The 20,423-nt window shown below is 38.7% G+C and overlaps 1 protein-coding gene and 1 long non-coding RNA gene across 3 annotated transcripts in view; one reads left to right on the top strand and one right to left on the bottom strand.

Annotated features, from left to right (window-relative positions):
* The window catches only part of LOC116695446 (uncharacterized), a 12,530-nt gene extending 1,105 nt beyond the window's left edge, over nt 1-11,425 (bottom strand). Inside the window, exon 1 of the long non-coding RNA XR_004333465.1 lies at nt 11,341-11,425. This is a non-coding gene — a long non-coding RNA (uncharacterized LOC116695446). The remainder of the gene's footprint in view (nt 1-11,340) is intronic.
* Nucleotides 11,426-14,153: 2,728 nt separating this feature from the next.
* dnajc19 (DnaJ (Hsp40) homolog, subfamily C, member 19) lies at nt 14,154-17,001 on the top strand. Of its 2 annotated transcripts, none has more exons than XM_032525700.1 (6): nt 14,154-14,320; nt 14,779-14,830; nt 15,866-15,939; nt 16,093-16,172; nt 16,372-16,442; nt 16,838-17,001. In XM_032525700.1, exons 1-6 carry the CDS (start codon nt 14,318-14,320, stop codon nt 16,906-16,908), a joined length of 351 nt encoding a protein of 116 aa, XP_032381591.1. In that variant the 5' UTR covers nt 14,154-14,317; the 3' UTR covers nt 16,909-17,001. The 2 variants fall into 2 exon arrangements, with proteins under 2 accessions (XP_032381591.1, XP_032381592.1); XM_032525701.1 differs by lacking the exon at nt 14,154-14,320 and adding an exon at nt 14,367-14,542.
* Nucleotides 17,002-20,423: the final 3,422 nt, after the last annotated feature.

The following is a 20,423-nucleotide window of genomic DNA, read 5'->3' as shown; positions in this document are numbered from 1 at the left end:
CCCCCCCGCTCTCTCTCTATCCTCCCGCCATTTGATTTTGCTCAAATTTGATTACAAGGCTTGAAAAAGGAGGGGAAGAAAAGAGAAGAGGAAATAAGAAAGCCCCACAGATGGCGTGTTCATTCAGTGCTGTGAATGGCTTTATATGGGCCGCCTTTATACATGTGGCAATCCAAAGAAGCTTCAGTCGCTTTGCTAAAAAAAGAACTTGACAAAATTATTGGTTTGGCGGCTTTACACGACTGACACGGGGAAATCTGAGAAAGAAAAGCCTGCCTTCTCTTTCTTCCGCTCTCCTTGTCTATGCACCTCACACTCTCTGAATCGTACACCTTAATCAAAACAAACTTAATAAGATGTTTGAGTGTGAGAGAAACCATGTGTTTGCTTGCATGTCTGTTGTCATATTAGCACCTGCCCTTGCTCTATACTAGGCCACATTCCATGACGACAAAGTCACACATTCAGTAGAATTGATAAAATGAAGCACACTGACCACTAGATTTGATAATTCACACACATCCAGCTGAAATCAAAACACACACACACACACACAAACACACACACACACACACACACACACATTCACACACACACACACAAACAAAGCGCAGCCCGTTCTGTTCTCTCACAGGCTATAATTCTGTTTCCACAATGGACCACTCACTCTGCACTTGTTTTCCTCAGGAGGATAATTATAGGTATGTAGTCACACATAAAGCTTTAGAGCTCTCCTGCTGTCTCACTAACAGACACTTATTTGCAGCAGAAGGGTAGCTAGTGCACAGTGAACTATGACTTTTTATCCCATTACCAGAGCATCAAACACTACAGTGCAGGATGAAGTGTTGGAGAGCTGGCACGGCCACGCTGGGCAAGAGACTAATAGACAGGAGTCAGTTATTTCCTGGATCCACTGGCCAGCCATCAGAGTCTAGGTCACAGGCTATGTCATTCCATCAGTGTGAAGACACGATATCCATCACTGAGGTCAGGCGGCCAAATCCACATCTTTCACAGGTAGAAATTCAACTGCTGTCAATCCTTAAATTGTACTGCAGCCTTCTTTATGTTTCCTTCTGTGTGATATAATGATCTGATTCACACACTGTGCAGCTACTGAACCATTCTGTGACTCAGGAATGAACAAGAGGGACTGTAACAACAAGCCACTTGCAGTGCACAGAGTAAAGGAACGTGAACTTAACAGGGTTAACTTACACCTGTCTACCATTAGGAATAAGTTCAGTTTATCTGAGCATGCACTTCAGCATGCTAACATGTTAATGTTTTTAAAGGTATGTTTACCAGGTTTACTGTCTTAGCTTTGTGTGTTAGCATGTTAAAATGGGCCAATAAGAAGTAAACACAAAACACAGGTGAGTCTGATGGGAATGTCATATTTGCAGGTATTTGTTCATAAAGTATTATATAACGACAAATTAAAATTTTATCTTAAGATGGAACTAGATGAAATGTGAAAGGATCCCCAAAGGTATTACAATCTATCCTGAGGGGGACATTGAATGTGTGTACCAAATATCATGAAAATCCATCTAATAGCTTTGGAGCTGTTTAACATTAGCATAAACACACAGTGCAGCTGAGTCTTCAGTTGTTGTATTAAGGACAAAGCGATCGCAATTCATCCTGAGAGGAACATAAATGTCTGTACCAAATGTAATCTTCATCCACTTTGGTTCAGACATTTCAGTCCAAACCAAAGTGGGGGACTCAAAAAATAGAAGTGATGCTGGAAAATGTAAAGTAGTTCCAAAGGCGCAAATTGCCAATCAGACCAGGGTGAACAGTTTCCATGACTGTTCCTAATTTTGTGGCAATAAGTTGCAACTCAAGCTACAAGGAGACACCTTAAAATCCCGAAACTCGTCAAGTTAATGCATTATCAACAGAAGGCAGAGACAAAACTACAAAAAAGTGTAGTGAGTCATCATTTTCTTCTTTTTAAGTTGCTTTAGTGATAAAACTGATGTTTTTAGATCCCCCTCAAAAGTAAATGTGTCTATCAAGAGTTATGGAAGTAAAAAAAAAAAAAGTATATCTACAAATGAAGAGTAAACTGTGTAAAATCAGTGCATGGCCCCTTTAACTATCAACCACCTCCTCTGACGAGACCAAAGTGAAAAAATAAATGTATAATTTGATAAGTAGTTTTTCTGTGGCTCTAACCTAAAATAGCATATGCATCTGTTTTAAGCATTGTTGTCCAAAAACTTAAAAATACATAAAAGGGCCTTGTTTTGCTTGACAAATCCCACCATTATAATGAGAAGGCATCATTCAAGAGATGAAAATTAGTCAGGACATCTTGTACTCTTGCTGTGAAAAGTATTTACCTGGTAAATCTGGTGCAAGAAAATGTGTTCAGTAGAGATGTGAATCTTCACTGGCCTCACGATTCAATTTGATAACGATAGATTACGATAGATATCCCAATGCGCCACCTCCTCAAATTCATTATATATTGTTACACATGGTTTTAATTAACAAATTCAAGCATTTATCCATATGAACTCCAATTTTTGTTGCATCTGCTTTTGTTACAACTTCCTGAATGTAGTGGAGTCTGAACATAGCAGACAACAGACAAACGGCAAACACAAAAAAGCAGCAACTGGAAAATCAACAAGTAACATCAGTAGGCAAGAACTGATTACTGTCCGTCACTGCATCGTTCACAATGATTAATTGTAACACCCCTAGTGTTCAACATACATTTATTTGAGAAGTTTGACCAAAAGTCACCAGAAAGTGCTGATTTAAGTCTAAATTTAGCAAAAGACTATTCAGGCTTCATGCTAGAGCCTATCTTTGAGATGCTCTCTAGCCCACAAACACAAGATGGCTTTGAAAAAGGTGAAATAGTTTGGGGGTGCAATTCAAGAATGACAGCCTTGTTCTGGTTTAAAATACTTGATTAAACACATGAATGTGTGGCACATAATATACAGCTTTAGTAAGCAAACCACCCTTTTTTCTTTGAAAACCTTGTCTATGTACACATTGAAGGTGGACATTTAACAGTTAAAACTCCTGAAGTTATTGCAGTCACTGAAATTGAGATACATGAGAAAAATAGAAGGCACCTGAACTTCTCTGGGAGTAAAACAGCTTGGAGAATTGAAATAATCCACTGGGGAATATTGTTTTAATACAACAATAAGCCTGGGCTGCACACACCGACCTAAACCCTCACACAAAGAGCAGAGATATGAAGCTGTAAAACGCTGACAGGACAGAACGGCAGCTCTCATAGCTTCCATATCTACCACTAGAGATACAGTATTAGTACTACCAGCCATCATCACCAGCTGACCCACATTACATTCCCCCTCCAACCTGCCCAAAGGAGGCTCACCACAGCACAGTACGGACACACTTTCCCTGAGAGGCTGTTTTTTTATTTGATTTTTTATTTTAAATGTGGACACTTTGATTTCATTTTTACTGATAAGGGCAAAGATTCCCTTAGTGGTCAGAGAACATTCATAATCAGCAGTGCGGTCTCCATCCGCAAACCAGAAGTAATTATTGTCTCAAGATAAAAATGGAAAGCGGGGGTGATTTTTTTGTAGGAGAAAATAAACTAGAGATAGAAATGACCTTAATATTATTTCTCTCTCTGGGTATTTCCAATAAGAATATTCCATCGGAGGGTTTGATAAAAGGATTATGCAGCAAGCTTTTTGCGCCTGGAGTCAAATCTGGATATGGAAGGAGAGCTGTTTGATTGAATAATTCTTGTTTCCTTTCTGCCAGGCTAGCACTCCTTTTTGGAAAAGTAAAAAATCAGCATTATGCCAGATTTATAAATGTGCTCTGACCATCTGTAAAAGTCAGTCTGCCTCTACTGCATGTCTGACTACCAGCACACCTGTCTGTCTGCGTGTTTGACTGTCTGTCTGGGAAGACAGGCAAAAAAAACCACAACCACACAACTGCGGTGCCAAACAAAACAAACATTTCTTGTGTACTTCTAGTTTGTTACATAATGTCTAGTCTGGATGAACGGAAGTACATTTCCAGAATAAAGTCTGACATGGATGTCTGCTCTGTGTGTTGCCGTTCTCAAAATCCCTTCGCTAAGGGAAACAACAACAACCTTCGAGCTAGCAAGCTACATGCTGAACATTTGGATGGTCCAATAAGACATGTCTGCTTGGTTCTTTCAGTGAATTATTGTAAAGACTTACAAAGAATATGTTCCCGGCAAATATTTATTGGGGACCAATTGGTGGGGATTGCTGGCATACACTGGTAAGAGCAAATTACGTGTCTCCAGCTAATTTAAATAGCTCATGTGGAAACAGTTTACTTCATTTTATATTGTATCTTAATTTTGCAGAATGATACACAATTGCCAAAATACAGAAAAACTGGTAAAATATCTTGTAGTCTTATCTTCGTGTTTATGTGCAGGGTTGCAAACGTATTATAATCTAATTATAATATTCTTGAAACATGTAGCATGATTTACTGTTTGTACTATACGATACCAATACTTGCATTAAACAATGTGAAATACACACACATACACGTGTGTGTGTGTGTGTGTATTTCAGGCCTATGTGTGATTACTAACAAAGTGTACACAGAGTGTGAATTGTAATTTCCCCACTGGGGATAAAAAAAAAAAAAAAAAAAAAACACACGTTTACTGTTTTAAAGTATTTTTGGTAAAAGTAAAATATATACAGGACATATTCTACCACCACAATATAAACTAAACATGTTCAAAGTCCAAAAGATAAAAGGTCAAACAATCCTTAAAAAAACATTTTTTGGTTAGCCGTTGTTAGGATAGGTCGGTGGGTCTGGCATGGAAAATTGAACAAAAATCAAATCCTATTAATAGATGAATTTTGATTCAAACTGTTAAAATAACAAAGCAATGTTCATCTGCTGTTATCAGGCATCATCAGCAGGCAGCGCACGCTGCCGTTTAGGCGTTTGACCTCAGAGTTTAGTTATCATAACAGGGTGGTGACCTCACGACCTGCAGTCATTGTTGCTGCCTGCTCCAATCAGCCCTCCACGGCTCAGATAAAGCCCTCTGGGGGAAAAACAGGCTGCTGCAGTAGAGGTGACATTAGAGTGTGTGTGTGTGGTGTGTGGTGTGTGTGGTGTGGTGTGTGTGTGTGTGTGTGTATGTGTGTGTATGTGTGTGTGTGTGTGTGTGTGCGTGTGCGTGTGCGTGTGCGTGTGCGAGTGTGCGCGCGTGCGTGCGTCCGTGCGTGCGTTTAGGATTAACTTTTTGGTTTAGGGTTGAGATAAGAATTAAGATGACGTACAGGTGAGAAATGGGGTTAAAATGTTTGGCAGTTTGACTTAGGTTTAGGTTAAATGGTTAGCACAGGAGCTGACAGAGTTTGCATGACATCAGACAGAATTGTCAACTCGGTGCAGGGGGCGGATTCAAAGGTCGGTTCTCAGGCAAAGAGAGAGTGGTAGGAGGGTTTGACATTGACAATTTGGGGTTTATATTATTACATTCCAATAGATTTATCATCATTTATTCTAAAAGGCTCCAAATGCCACTCCAATCAATTTTAATGAATCTCTAGCCCAAACATGAATCTGTTCATCTTTTGGGGTATTTAATTGGCCTTAAATTGAAAATAGCTGGTAGAGATTTGACAACAAATGAGGCGGGTGCGGGGGGATGACATTAAACAAACATCCTTGGATAATTCTGGATTCGAACCAGAGACTTTGACAACAGTGTGCTAGGATCCTTTAGAGGGGTCCAGAGGGGTGCACATGTTGTAATCTAGGATGTAAAGCAGTGACTTTCTAAATCTTAAGGCCAATAAATATATTGTATGCTACAAAATGGACTAACATAATACATTAAAGGTAAATAAGTTAGATCTTGAACACGGGAAACTGAATGCCATGCCGTTTTTCATTTCTGAGTGATTTTCACTAATTTAAAAAACTTAAATATCCAGATTTTTGAAGGGCTGCTGTTTTATTGCAGCTATTTGGTTTGTCTTGGGCGTTGCTAAGCGCTGCACGGAGTCTCTGCTATGTAGCCTTGGGAAGGAACTTGTTTTGGGGGAACATGTGTACGTTCAAAAGTCAATCTTGTACTTAAGTCAGCCCCCCTTTTAAGGCTGTTAAATTCCCAGTCTGACCTGGACCAGTCTGATATGTATAACTTTACAATGTGTTTCAAAAGAAGAAAATAAATCTTCTATCAAATATGAATGTGCAGTGGCACTCTACTGAATTTGAACTTGACCTAAAAAAAAAAAAAACTTAGAAAGTCAATGTGTTGGGTCCTTCAGTGGTACTGTAGGAATCCTTTTCAGTCCCAGGGCAAAAGCTTAATAATTTTGGGACCATGACAGAAGAAAACTAACTAAAGCTAACCAGCAACCATTATTTCGACTGACAGATGGATAAATAACATGCCATGATTCAACTTGTTTCAATACAAATAAAATGTATGGTGCAGTTTAATTTGGACTCATCGATCCAGAATTTGAGACACTTGGGTGAACATGAAGTAAAAGTAGCAAGTATTTTATCTTGTTTGGAGGGCCTGTGGCATCCAGAAGATGCAGTTACCCCCCCTTCCTATGTCCTTTTGTTTTACTCAGTGTTAGCTTAAAAAAAAAAAAAAAAAAAAAAAAAAAAAAAAAATAATCATCCACATATGATCTTGTATAAGCTGCCTATACAAAACCAACGATACCAGTACCATTAAAAACAAATGTTCTACCTCCTTCGATACCCATCATGTGAATGGAAGTTTCTCAGCAGGCTAAAATGCCAACTCAGTAAAATATGGCGCACTGGACTTCACCCCACCACATACTGTATGGGTTGTAGCTGCTGAGGAAGTGGGCCAATCACATGTTACATTAAAACGAAGAATGTGGTGATTGGCTGCAAGCAAAGCCATATAAATAATCATTTATTCTATATCCGGGCACCAAAAGGATTTAATACAGGTATCAGTTCCCTGGAGAGGTTTTGATACTACTTGGTACTGGGTTATTTAGTGATACCCTGCCCTAGTGTTGCGGGTCACACAGAAATACCTGTAAGATGTCGTCCAGTGACTACAACTGTACACTAAGAGCTCAAATTTAAACATTATTTACTGACAGATGCCAATCAGATTTGACAAATATAGACATGATGATTTGTGACATTATGAAATTATTAAAACAAAAGAAACCATTTTGAGAAAAATACAGCATTTAATGATGTAATCAGACAAAAATAACAATGCTTTCCTTTGGATTTATTATGTTAAATGTTAATAATGATTTTAATGAGTAACAAGGAAGTTCTCTAATGATGATGTCCTGTTCTTGCCTGCATGGTCAAATACAAAATCTATTCTTAGTTGAATAACTTGCATATAATCTAGGGGGAAGAAGATTTGGCTAAGTCAACTAACACTGGTGTTATGCTCTGGCAAAATACAGTCAGGAGCCCTCGAGTGGTTCCAAATATTTCAAATTAAGTAGACAGAAGTAGAGCACAAGCTGATCTTAGTCTTTTCTCACCAACAACATACAATATATAAAAATACTGCTTTTCAGCTTCAGTCTCCCATCAGAATTTTTGAGACAACAATTCAGGATCATAATTGTAACTTCTGCAAAATATCACAGACGACCCGCCATTCATATAAGACTGTTTTACACAGGTGCCTCTAATACATGTTGATATATATAAAAGGTATTGAGATGTTTCTTTTCCTTGCGGATGTTAAAATACATTTTCCAGGGAATCAAAACAGTTGGCCTACTTGACGAAACCTCATCTTTAATAAATCAATAGAAACTGTTATACTTGAAAGTAATTTGTTTGAATAACAAGACCAGCTGAACAGTTAAACATATCTAACCAGAATGATGAGCATCTTTGTGATCTACATTTTGAAAAATATTTTGTTGGATCATTAAAAAGCATTTAAAAAAGCTCCAGAATGAAAACAATTCTCTGGTAAACATGTTAAAGGTGGTAAACAAAGTATGAGCATGCGTCGAAAAGTCACGTAAATATATACAAAGGTATCGTGTCAAAAAGCCAACAGGAGCACCACTCCTATTGGCAGAAATGAGTCGTTCTCATGAAGTCACTCCCGACAATGATTGGTCAGAGAAGAAATATTCCATTGACCAGAGGTCACAGCACCATCCATCAATACTTGACGAGAGCAAAGTAACACTCAGCTCAAACTTAACCAGCAGGACTCTGTTAAAGGCTTTCATTACCTCTTTTACTCGATTTATTTAAATGACTCAAATTCAAAATCTCATCAAAGAGAAAGTGTTTCATAACAGAGGATGACAGCTTCACCCAACTGCACACAACGGCCATCTCAAAAACTTCTGATCAGCTAACAAAACTTTTATCTTCAAATAAATGTTTTCCACAAGGAAGGAAGACAACAGTGCAAAGCTCACTGGCATATCAAAGCATGCAGGTCACCTCGGTCCACGTACAGTTCAGCCTCCTCAGTGCACAATGCAAATGCCAAGTCCTACTGCAACTTACAAAACCCAATCAAATGCAGCCCTGCATGGACCCAAACTTCCTATCATTCATCTTCATCTCCTCCAGGCAGTCTCAGTTTACCTCCTGAGTGGGGGGGGGGGAAAAAAACCCTCCGTCCCTAAAGTATCTTTTTGTCATTCTTAATCACTCCTTAAAATCATAAACAATCTCACAACTTTTTTCCTAATTCAGCTCTCTCTGTTTATGCAGTTCCCAGAAGGCATTGCCTTTCAGACTCTCCCTCAACGGCAGCAAAGATGTCAGGAAAACAAATAACGGCGGGAAACAAAACAATACAAAGTCTCCAGAAATACCTTGTGGATGCCCAGAGGAAGGCGCTGGACAGACAGATGAGCAGATAGGTTTCCTCTGTCCTCCTCTCTCAGGCTGCCTCTTCTCTCGGCGTGCTGTGGAGAGTGACTGCTCACAGCCCGCCTGGCATATCTAATTAGAGCCAGGCTGTTGCCACTATCGGGCAGAGGATCTACCTCTCCAATCTCTCCTGACTCAATCTTCCCCATCTCTGATTTTCTTTTATATTTATGCTGGAATATTTAATTGTAGACAAAAGGTTACTCTGGGCTCTATTCATCGCACACAGGCAGAATAATCTCCTTTAAAAGGCTTGACATTTCAGGCTTTTCAAAAGGGGCTGAAAAAATTATATCCCCGCTTTTGTTAATCAATGAAGTAGAACTCCCCCGAACAAAAGAATTAAATTGCTTGGTTGGGTTAATAAAACACACAGAAATAGCTGCTTCCTGTGGGCTTTTGTGCTTGCCACTGGCTCTCCCCATATGCAACCAGCACTGTAATTCCATATGATTTGGGGGCAAAACTCTCATTTCTGCACACAGTTGGCTTTTTAAATCCTATTCAATGAGTAGTCTGTGAGGCTGGCTGATTGGGACCTCTTGCTTCAGCCTGGCTGCCTGGCTAGCAGAACAGGCTCTCTCCATTCAAATATGACTTTCAATAAAAAGAGACAGCGGGTCCACTACAATTTACAATTTCTATACTGCCCCTGCTTTAGACAAACATTGTAATTATGCAAATGATAGGGGCAATAATTAGGCCCTTCACTGTCCCATTGTGTTAGCTGCTTTCCTGTGTTTCGTTCCAATGGTAGAAGAGACACAGCAGGACACGTTAGGGTTTAAATTACTCCTTACAGACAGCCTGCAGATGTTCACAGCATCTTCTGTCCTATAACTAGCCATCACCCAGAGCCAGGGAGACTCCATATATAACACAGTAGAAGCAGACTCTGGTTTAGCTATAAGAGAGCTGGATGTCACTGCAGCGTACAGCTGTTTCATTCAGAGGCCTGCTGGTATGAGATACACTCCATTGTAATCTCCCCACTGTTTTACTTGTGAACCCTACCGGGGTTGGTGTTGTGGCAAGAAGCAAAAAATTGATAATTCACTTTTTAAGTCATTCATCAAGCAAAAACAAACATTCACACGTTCAAAGTTCTCAAATGGCATGGTTTGCTGTTTTTGTCTTTTTAACATCACTGTAAACTAAATATTTATGGGTTTTTGACTTTTGGTGAGACAAAAACAGATGACATCTTGAGCTCCAGCAAATAGTAATGGATATATTTAACTATTTACAGACTGTTTTTGGCTAAATGTTTATAAGAGTTTTTGGAAAAATCAACAGATTAATCAAATGAAAATAGTTATTCATCACAGCCTTGTATACTGTAACTGCATGCATGTGGAAAACAATAGAAGATGGTAATGACGAAATGTTTACCAGCAAGATTAACAATGTTAATTTACACTGAACTGACATTTTACTGGGCATTTAACAGTATATAGAAGATCTTGTAATATGACTTCTTTCGTCTCAGTGGAACAAAATGTCTGGCTTGATCGCTCAAGAATTACCATTTTGTTAATACTCTGTGACTTAGACATTTTAAAACTTGTTTGAACTAGATTGGTGGTTTTAACACCTTTGGCTGTGCAAATCACTTTAATCCAGTTAAACTAAATTAACACTTGTACACTGAGAGGTGAAAACTGGAAACATGAATTAACTGTCATTACTGTGGTAAAACATTTGGCCAAACAGACTTCTATTGCCAGTCACAGTGTCCTGTACAAAGAGCCAACTCACTTAGTGAATGGCATTCTTTATATTGCATTCAACATAAAACTGGGTTTATAGAAACAAAGACTAAGGCTGATAAAGCCGTTATACTTAATGAAATATATAACAGCTTTGATGTCCAAACATCTATGATGTAATGCCCAAGAGAAGCTAGACATTGCCTGGGACATTAAGCAGTATATTGCTTCACTATAAATGCATCTAATCATCTTCAAGATTTATATTTCTCATTTTAAAAAGCAGTGGTTTCTGCGCAGTTTCCCTTCTGATCAGTTAGATCATGCATCATGTAACAATTAATAGAGGATATTAAAGTCATCATCTGAGCAGTAATTTAAGTGGCTAATTTGAATAAAAATTCAAGAAATGTTCTGTTAAAATCATTGTGGACACTTTCTCCAAAATTCAGTGGATGTGGTTGACAGGTTTAATTTTGCAATAAAGTAGGTGAACGTTACATTACACACCAACTTTTGGGCCACAAAGTTTGACAGTCAAAACCTTTTCTCAGTTTTTTTAGACACCCTAGCATACCATTTTCACACAAAACAATATTTCCAGTTAGCATAAAGGTGAGAAAGTCAAGACCAATTGATATTTTTTTATGTTTTATGGAGAGAAAAATCTGATAAACAGCCAAACAGGTAAAATCCCCGAAATCAGCCAACCACTCACCTGCATAACCACTGAAGCAAGAGATTCACAGCAGAGGCCTGGATGTGAGTCTGTGTATTCCCTGCAGCTCCTCTCCTTTCCTAAGGAGACTTCAGCAAAAAAATAAAGTTTAGTTTCATGTGGTCACATGAAAGTTTTGTGCAGTTTCAAACAGTCATTTACTTTTAAATTGTATGGACCTTCAGGTCAGTTAGGACCATAGACTGTATATTAATGGACAGCACACGTGTGATGTCACCCATTGGTTTGCGGAGATCTGCTATTGTTGAATTTGCCATTTTGGTTGTGGATGTGACGATTTAGACAAGAGGGAGGAGTGACGTTCACTGGCAATCACAGTGGCAGTAGCTTAGGGAGTTGAGTTGGGAACCTGAGGGTCTCTGGGGTAAGAAGCAAAGAACAGAGTGTGGACTGGTAGCTGGCGAGATGCCAGTTCACCTCCTGGGCACTGCCAAGGTGCTCCACTCACTCTGACATCTCTACATTATTACCTCCACATGTATAGGACCTGAACGTATGTGTGTATTTCACGCCTGTGTGTCGTGTGTAATAAAGTGGAAACTTTAATTTCCTCATAGGGGATCAATAAAGAGAATACATTATTATCATATAGCCACACCCTAAAACACCCCCTTATCGCCGATTTTAAAATCAACAAGAAGATAATTCAAAACATCCTTGGATGCAAAAGACCTAAAACTAGTGATTAAGACCATAAACACATTATGAAAATGTTTACCGAGGTAAAAATTCAGTGAAAAGTGGGTCACTTTCTCGTTGACTTCAACAGAAAACGACCTCCCTTTGCAACCGCAGGTGCAACCAGATGCATTGTCCATTAATATTTACAGTCAATAGAAATCAACAGTCCCACCCGCAGCGGGTTCCGGATAAAAATACAATGCAATTACTCGATTGATAATTAGTGTATAGGCCATAAAATCGTAAGTTGACAGGAGACTTAAAACCAGCTACAACATGACTAATTGATTGTATATGAATATAGATGCCAAAATTCATGGGGCATCAAACTTGTTGAGATTGTCTTTTATTTTCTGTCTTAATTACTTCATTACCCACAATTCTGAACCATCCCACAATCTCACAGTGATGCCTCTGATTGGTGGAACTCATGCTCGTGAGGAGGGGGAGCGGTTGGTACCCAATCTGTGCTGCCTGCAAGATCCATTATGCGCAGGTTGAGGATTTATGACACTGCATGTATCACAATCTGTTCTATGCTTCTGCCATTAGCCTCCACCTTGAAGCTAACCGCTAATTCAGCTAACAGCTTGTTTAACTCCAAAATAAGGTTAACTAAACACTGGGGAAGCAGGCTACAGCTGACATAACAGCTGTTATATATTTTAACAGTTATTCTCAGGTTTTAGTCTGAGGATCTTTTAAAGTTATTACATGCTGTCTAGCTGTCTGTAAGCCAAATTAGCTTTTAGCTAAACAAACAGCTTCCTTTATTCAGTGGTTTGTGGGATGGTAGTTCCTTCGTGCGATAATGAAAATATGTAAACAGTCTTGTACCTTTGACTTTTTTGATTTTCTGTTTGTTTTTCACTAAAAATGAAAAGGCATGGTCAAAAACTATAGCCTATTTAGATTTTTTCAGATGTCAATGGGAGAAACAAATGGGAAATTTTCTTCCGGAACCCAAGGTCTCAGGAGGGTCGGGACTGTTGAGCTCTATGGTTAGGACCGGTAGCTCATTGTAGACACATCCAGTATATAATATTGCGGTGTAACTAACATGGCTAAGTCCTTTCAAAGTGCTACAAAAAAAATTATAGCATTCATATATCCTGTAATAAGTCACTTGTAACCAGTGTTTTACACAAGTTGCATTGCTAATTTACTTGCTACTATTGTTTCCCATTTATTCCAGTGCTCTTGGGCACATGCAGTGCAGTTTAAACGAGCATATTAGCTAGAACATTTTAAACGCAAACATTAGCTATATAGCTAGCTAACAAAACAGAGTTGCAATTCCAGCTCAATACTGAATGATTGTGGGCATTTCTATGGTAGTAGCACAGTAAGCTAATGCTAACTAGCCACCATAAAAATGTTTACAGCTAAAGTGCACACAAGCATGGATTATTTTCAAAATTTTATTGGCTTATACATTACATACAACCACAACATATAGACTAGAGACAATAAAACAATGATTAAATGAAAACATAAGTGGTTACACATATTACAGAGTGTATTAATCATTTCAATTTGTGTCTCTACAGCAGCAGGGAATTCCAAGTCAAGGTAAATTAGTCCAAAAATGGGTGCCAGACCCAATTAAAAACCTTGGGTGGCTCACCTAATGCAGCTTCTTGAACTTCAAAAGCTCAAAGACATCCTCAACCCAACGCCTGTGTGTAGGAGGGGCAGCTGACAAGCATTTCTAGGAAATGTGTTTGTACGCTCGTTTGCATGAGCTAACATTAAAGTTTGCTAATAGCAGCGTTTAGCTTGGCCAAATAGAAAGCTTCTCTTTCTTTATACATCAATGATAGAAACCCACAACTTAGCTTAGCCATCTTCAGTTATATCTTTCAAGGTAATATCATTGCAATAAAGGAATTAAAATTAACTTTCCATTACCGCCAAAAAGTTGAGACATCCAACTTCTATTCTATTTGCTTACATTAGCATTCACATGGAGGACCTGCTAGCAATCAAACTCCTGACGGCACGTGAGGGGGGTTAAATAGTGTTGTAGGCGGGGTTGGTTGTTCAAATCTGCCAATTAGACCGTTTGACAGACTGACCCTGACCGGGCGAGGGACATAGGGGGAGGGAAGAGGGACTACCGGCTCTGGCCATATCCATTGCTAGTGCAACGCTTTACGACAGTTCTCTGCAATTTACGGCACAAACACATGCACGCTTGCTTGAGTGACGAAAACATGAGAGGTCAAAAGTTATGATACTGATCTTCAGCAGGAACGGAACATAACACACAGACATGGTAGGTGGGACTTGGTATTTACTAACTGTAACGACAGTCTGACAACGATTGCATGATTGTGAGTCTGCCGAAAGGTTGTTTAACGTTACTTCTAAACGGTTAAGCTAACGCTAGCTAGCTGTACTCGACTCTGAATGACCCAACACGACCGTCACGACGTGACCGGACCTACAAAACGTTTACTTGACCGCATTGATTAGCCAGCTAACCGACGCCAGTATGGTAAGAGATCATCTATCGTGTTTTGAAATAATCGTAGTTAACGTTACATGCTTAGGCTTCTCAATATGCGACAGCTTGGTCATGTGCCATCTGTTTACATTGCAGGTTGTTCACTTAGTTGGTGCTAGTGATTATCTGTGTCCTCATGTTTTTCTGATTTCCCTCTCTCTCTCTCTCTCTCTCTCTCTCTCTCTCTCTCTCTCTCTCTCTCTCTCTCTCTCTCTGTCTACCTCCAGGCCAGTTCCATGGTGGCAGTGGGACTGGCTCTGGCAGCAGCTGGATTTGCAGGTGAGTAATATAAAATAAGATGGACATTATTGTCCCAAGAGGAAATTTGTCTTTGACATCCCAGTGTCTGCAGAAGCAACAAAAAACAGCAGAAAAAAAATGCACATGTCTATCTACATCAGAAAGGTACACACACAATACAAAATATAAGCAGTGGTCAATCAACAAGAAGAAGGGAAGCTAGCTACGGCCTAGATGGAGATAGTTTAAGGCTTTAATGGACAGTGGGATAAAGGAATGTCGAAATGATGGCGCCTGCTTAGGGGAACTAGTATGGCAGGTAACTCTCATGAAAGCTAATGTTCCTGTCATGCTGATACATATGTTAATACTTACCTTGACAGAGAATGTGGAAAAGTTATTTCAGTTCTTTTTTAACTTCAGTGGTGTGACCACTCACCTTGAAGCAACCACTAGTTTAAAGCTGAAAGTGCAGTCCTGAAAAACTAACAATAAAAATATGAAATGTAGTAAGTAAAACAAGTTCCAGATTCAGAAAACTCACCTTTCAGAGCACTGCAGCATTTCCTTTACAATGCCTGCAGCAGTTTTTTATTATTAAAAAAGGGTGAGCAATAATTCAGTATTGTAATGTATTAATATCTATGCAATAGTATTGTTATAATACGGTCACACTGGTTATCATTACACATTTCTTTTGAAATCAATCATTTAAGACAAATTGTAATTCAAATCTAACATAATAAGTAAAGTTTTTAATATGTTTTAAAAGTTGCCTTGATGTAATGCGCAACAGTGGAGTACAGGTTATTACATGGAACATCAGTTGGAATACTTAATATGTCATGTTGCATACATTTGCCATATCATACATATGGATATTGGAATGATATTCTTATTACTGGTATTGACTTTAAACATATCTCCCAGTCTAAAACTATTAAAGAAATACAGTTAGCATTAGTGCTTGAATAAAAATGAATTGATAAAGCCAATCCCACAGATATCCATATTAGGTGATATAAATATTTGATATAAAGATACTTCATGCTTCCCAATTTCTTTGTCTCTCAGGTCGCTATGCCATGCAAGCCATGAGGCAGATGGAGCCTCAGATGAAAATGGCCCTTCAGAGTTTCCCCAAGCCAGTAAGCATGCACACAATAAGTTAATCTCCCAATGAAGGTATACATGCTAGACCCTTCTGATCTCTCACTTTACGTTTAATAAGTGTTTTTCCAAGCAAGGGTCGGTTAGCAGACCCATCGTGTTGAGCTGTGAGCTGTACCCTTTTGTTGCAGGCTTTTGGAGGAGGGTACTATCGAGGAGGATTTGATCCTAAGATGACAAAGAGAGAAGCTTCCCTGGTTTTGGGTGTCAGGTACGTGGACACTCTTTCCACCACCAAGCACTGGGCCTCAGTTAAGTCCACCAGTTCCACGTTACTGTACATCGCATAGGTAGAGGGATGCTGCATGTTAAACCTGTCTTGTTGTCTGTCACTGTACTGTCCATTACAGCAGAGATTATTCACACTGATAACGATAATAATTCATCGTTGTATCATTGTTCTCTTGCAGTCCCACAGCTAACACGAATAAAATCAGAGAGGCACATAGAAGACTGATGATCCTGAACCATCCGGATAGAGGCAAGTTCCCCGCCTGTTCTTATAGATTCCTATAGACACTGTAGTGTTACATTAAAGTGCTCCGGAGACTTATAGAGTAAGTAAACAATGTATCTACAGTACACTGCGTTTATTTGCTTAGTTTCAAGTGTTATTTTTCCGTTAAGAGATTACTTATTACCCAGGAGCTAAATGCAAACTTCATTGCGTACCAGAAAAAACAATATAATGGCAAAACTCTTCTAAATACTGTAGGTAATGAGGCAGAATCGTAAAAATTTACTTAGTTTATTCATTTTCCAAAATAAAAATAATATATACTTTTTAATCCCGCAAGAGAAATTACAATTATTTCTTTCTTTCACTATGTTGTTAGAATGCACAAAATATAACGTGTGTGTGTGTCTCTCTCTCAGGTGGCTCTCCCTATCTAGCAGCGAAAATAAATGAAGCGAAGGATTTAATGGACGCCCAGACAAAGAAATAAAACACGCCGGCTTATCCATGCTGTTGCACTGACTTAAGCGATTACCAGACTTTTGTAACAATCTCAAATAAAAATCACACTTTATATAAATTGTTAAGTTCTCCCTCATTATTATGTTGTATTGTAGATTTTGTGTGCTTTTTCAAGAAATGTTTCTCTCAGGTGTTTTTTCACAAGACAGGAACTTTAAACTTAAAACAATACACTTATTCTCATGTAAAATGAAAGAGTTTTGTTCGCTTTTGATTGTTTACACAGACCACATATACTGGAAAGCTCTCTAGCAGTGAAGCTTTGGATGAACCATTTGCTGTAGCAGTGACTTAATATAACTGATAAGCAGTGATGTAGTGGAGGCTAAACGCACGTAAACGCCTTTTATCAATCGCCAATATCGGAAATGGCGTTTACCCACCTCCAAAGTGCGTTTAACCACTCTGAATAGCCTATTGTCCCAAAGCATTCTAATTAAGCTATGTCGTTAGTTTCATATTGTTCATTATTAGTTTCATAGGTTGTTAAACCTAAGACGAAGTCCATCATTGCGCTGCATTAAGTCAGTGTTGACTAATCTCTTGCGGGTGTTGGGGTACTGAGCCCCCAGCGTTGCCTTCCAGGCAGCGCTACGCAATGTACTAGGATTGGGCAATGGTTGGGTGCCTTGAAGTCCCGGTCGCGCGCTGCCTGGAAGGCAACCATTGAGGGCATAAAACATAAGCAGGAAGCGGCGACTAAAGTCAAAGATTCGTCAGTCATGTCTACTATCCTACATGTAGTTAATGATGAATGGGTTTGAAAATGGTAAACATGTGACTTTATGTCAGATTGTTGTGTCTTGCAAAGTGTGTGAAGCATTAAATATGTGTAGAATTTTGGGGACTTGAGAAGAGTTTTGCTCTGTGTGTCAGTTTAAATAATTGTTCTATGCATGTCATTTTTTGTGTTAGCAATTGGAAAAAACTGTTCACCAACTATGTTAATCAATTAGTTGGTTTGAGTAATTTTTGTTAAGACAAAGTAAAAAGGTATTTGATCCAGCTTGTATATGTGAATATTTGCACATATTTTGTTGTCTCTGTTTTGTCATTTAGTAAACTTTATAGATTTCAACCATATAATTCCTTCTTGAGTCTTTTTACAAGAACTTGATAATGTATGACTGATACTGATTGTGCGAACTATGAGGGAACAACCAGTGATAAATTGCCTATAGCAACGTCATCAGGGGCACCGGTAGAACGTGGCCCCCCTTATCGGTGATCGCGCGTGGTCCAACTGATCGCAGAATTTATAGTTTACCCACCTCTTTTTTTACCACTACACCTCTGCTGATAAGTGTGTAGCTAATACTGAAATGTGTTAACGGAAACTTCAAATGTTCCTGTATATTTGTGTATGATACTGTAACAATCACATTTGTTATATTTACACGTGACCGGCTATTTTTATAAATGGACATTTCAACTTCTCCGTTTTCAAAATTAACATTGTGCACATCTGTCAGTTATCAGAGAAGTGTTTGTTTACACGTACCCGTGCATGTCTGCCATCATGCCAAACCTGTAGGTGCCAGTGGAACAAGAAGCTCAAGTCCATTAACCAATCAGAATCCTGAAAATAGAAACAGCAGCAACGAATCACTTGCCCTCTCTTCTCTTCCTCACTTACTTGCTGCTAAAACCTCTTTTTGTCTCAGTTTACATGCAAACAAAGTTTTCCAAAATCTCCACTGTGGCCGCAGATTACAGAAAGAATCGTTTTCAGAAGAAAATTCTCCGTTTGCATGTAAACAAAGGGGACAAACAAAGGGAAATGTCTGTTTTTCTAAACAACCACGTACGTGTAAACAGGGTCTTAGAGAACATTCACTCTTTCAGGTACAAAAAAACACTGCAGATGATATTTTTAAATTTTGTCATCACTTTTCTTAAGAGAGCCAGACACAGTTGAGTTTTAGATCTACATGGAAGATCAAGTTTATTTAAGAACTACCTGCATACAAAACATATTGCACATCAACCAACCAGAATGATCCTTAAAAAAAAAAAAAAAAATACTGTAGTTGACCCAACCAAAACACTTGGGGTGTCACAACTCTCAGTAGTCCAAATTGTCAGTTGTCTCAAAAGAAAACCTTAGGTAACGCATATTTTAGTGTCAAGAAAAAGAAAAGATTCTCTTGTTTTTGCTTCTTTTTTTTTTTTTTTAAATACTGTACATTTTTAAATAAATAAACCAAATAAATCTCCTTCCTTAGTGGAACAGTCATGACCAGTTTCCAGCCAGTCAGTCTGTGGAAGAACCATGAAAATGACATCACCGTGACCTGGGCTTGGTTTTCCAGAAACATCTTAATACCACGATAATCAAAACAGGACTTTTGCAATAGTGGGCATGTAAAAGGGGATATTAACCTCCAAGATACTGCAAACATGCGTTTGTCTCTTTATTTAGCTGGACTTCTGGTAGGAAACAACACTCAGTAGCCCTCTTGTCATATATTTGATTACATGTTTATCGATGAGATGTTTCCAGGAAACCCAGCACTGATGGCTACATCTTTGTCCAGCACTTACTAGTAACATGCCAGTTTCCAGACCCAACTACAATCAACTTTTTTAACAGAAAAAGGTTATGTTTCAGTGCAAAGAAAACAACTCTTCTATTGTTTGTTTCTCTTCCAGACACGCTGTAATAACATTTCTTGTATGACCAAAGTGGTTGCATATTGAAAAACAGAAAGCAGCTAATGTCAAACTCCTCAACAGATATATATAAAGAATAACTGGACTCATTTCCCCCACAAACATTAAGAATAGACACACCTGATTTTAAAGATATGCCTCTGAAATCCATTCAGTGTCTTTTCAATCACCGTGAAGCGACCACTAGTTTCTGCCTCCAGTGCCAGAAGGGTACATTTAGAACAGGGAGACAGCTCATCTGGTTCAACTGTGGCATACGATGGGTGACCAAGTAACACAGAAATAAAATAAGTGAAAAGATTTCAGATGGTGTACAGAGCCAGGCAGCAACATGTTGAATCTACTCTCAAGGCACAACAGATGATCACATGTACTGTATGTCAAACATACTTGGGTTTCCAACAAACCTATCTGCACTGTGGTAGTGCTCATGCAGAAAATGTAATTTACAAACTACTTCAGATACACAAAACATCCTGAAAAAGGTTGTGGAAGCAGCTTTCTGAGTCCACCTGGTTAAACGCAGACTCGTTGCTGCTCTAAAATCCTCCAATGATAATATTTGTACTGATAAAAAAAAATTATAATAATAAAAAAACTGCATTCATACCATAGTATGGGTTTGAGTGGAATCCCTGTCTGCATTTTATAAATACTGCATTCAGTCCGACCTCTCCCTGAGCGCTCAATGAAGAGTGGACCAAAAAGTACAGTTGAGTATACTAAGTATACGTCTGTAAATCTGTGTGTGTCTGTTTGACTTTCTTTGGCAAGCTCATACAGGAAGAACTATTGTTAAAAAAAAAAAAA

Source organism: Etheostoma spectabile, chromosome 9 (assembly GCF_008692095.1).
Source record: "Etheostoma spectabile isolate EspeVRDwgs_2016 chromosome 9, UIUC_Espe_1.0, whole genome shotgun sequence".
Lineage (NCBI taxonomy): Eukaryota > Metazoa > Chordata > Actinopteri > Perciformes > Percidae > Etheostoma > Etheostoma spectabile.
The sequence above is the reverse complement of the archived record's forward strand: the minus strand, read 5'-3'. Positions and strand labels throughout refer to the sequence as shown.

What these genes read in the sequence shown, in the direction of transcription:
- dnajc19 (XM_032525700.1), top strand. An exon ending in GGCAGCAGCTGGATTTGCAG is followed by an intron (nt 14,831 to 15,865) that starts GTGAGTAATATA and finishes TTTGTCTCTCAG; the next exon opens with GTCGCTATGCCATGCAAGCC. An exon ending in CCTGAACCATCCGGATAGAG is followed by an intron (nt 16,443 to 16,837) that starts GCAAGTTCCCCG and finishes TCTCTCTCTCAG; the next exon opens with GTGGCTCTCCCTATCTAGCA.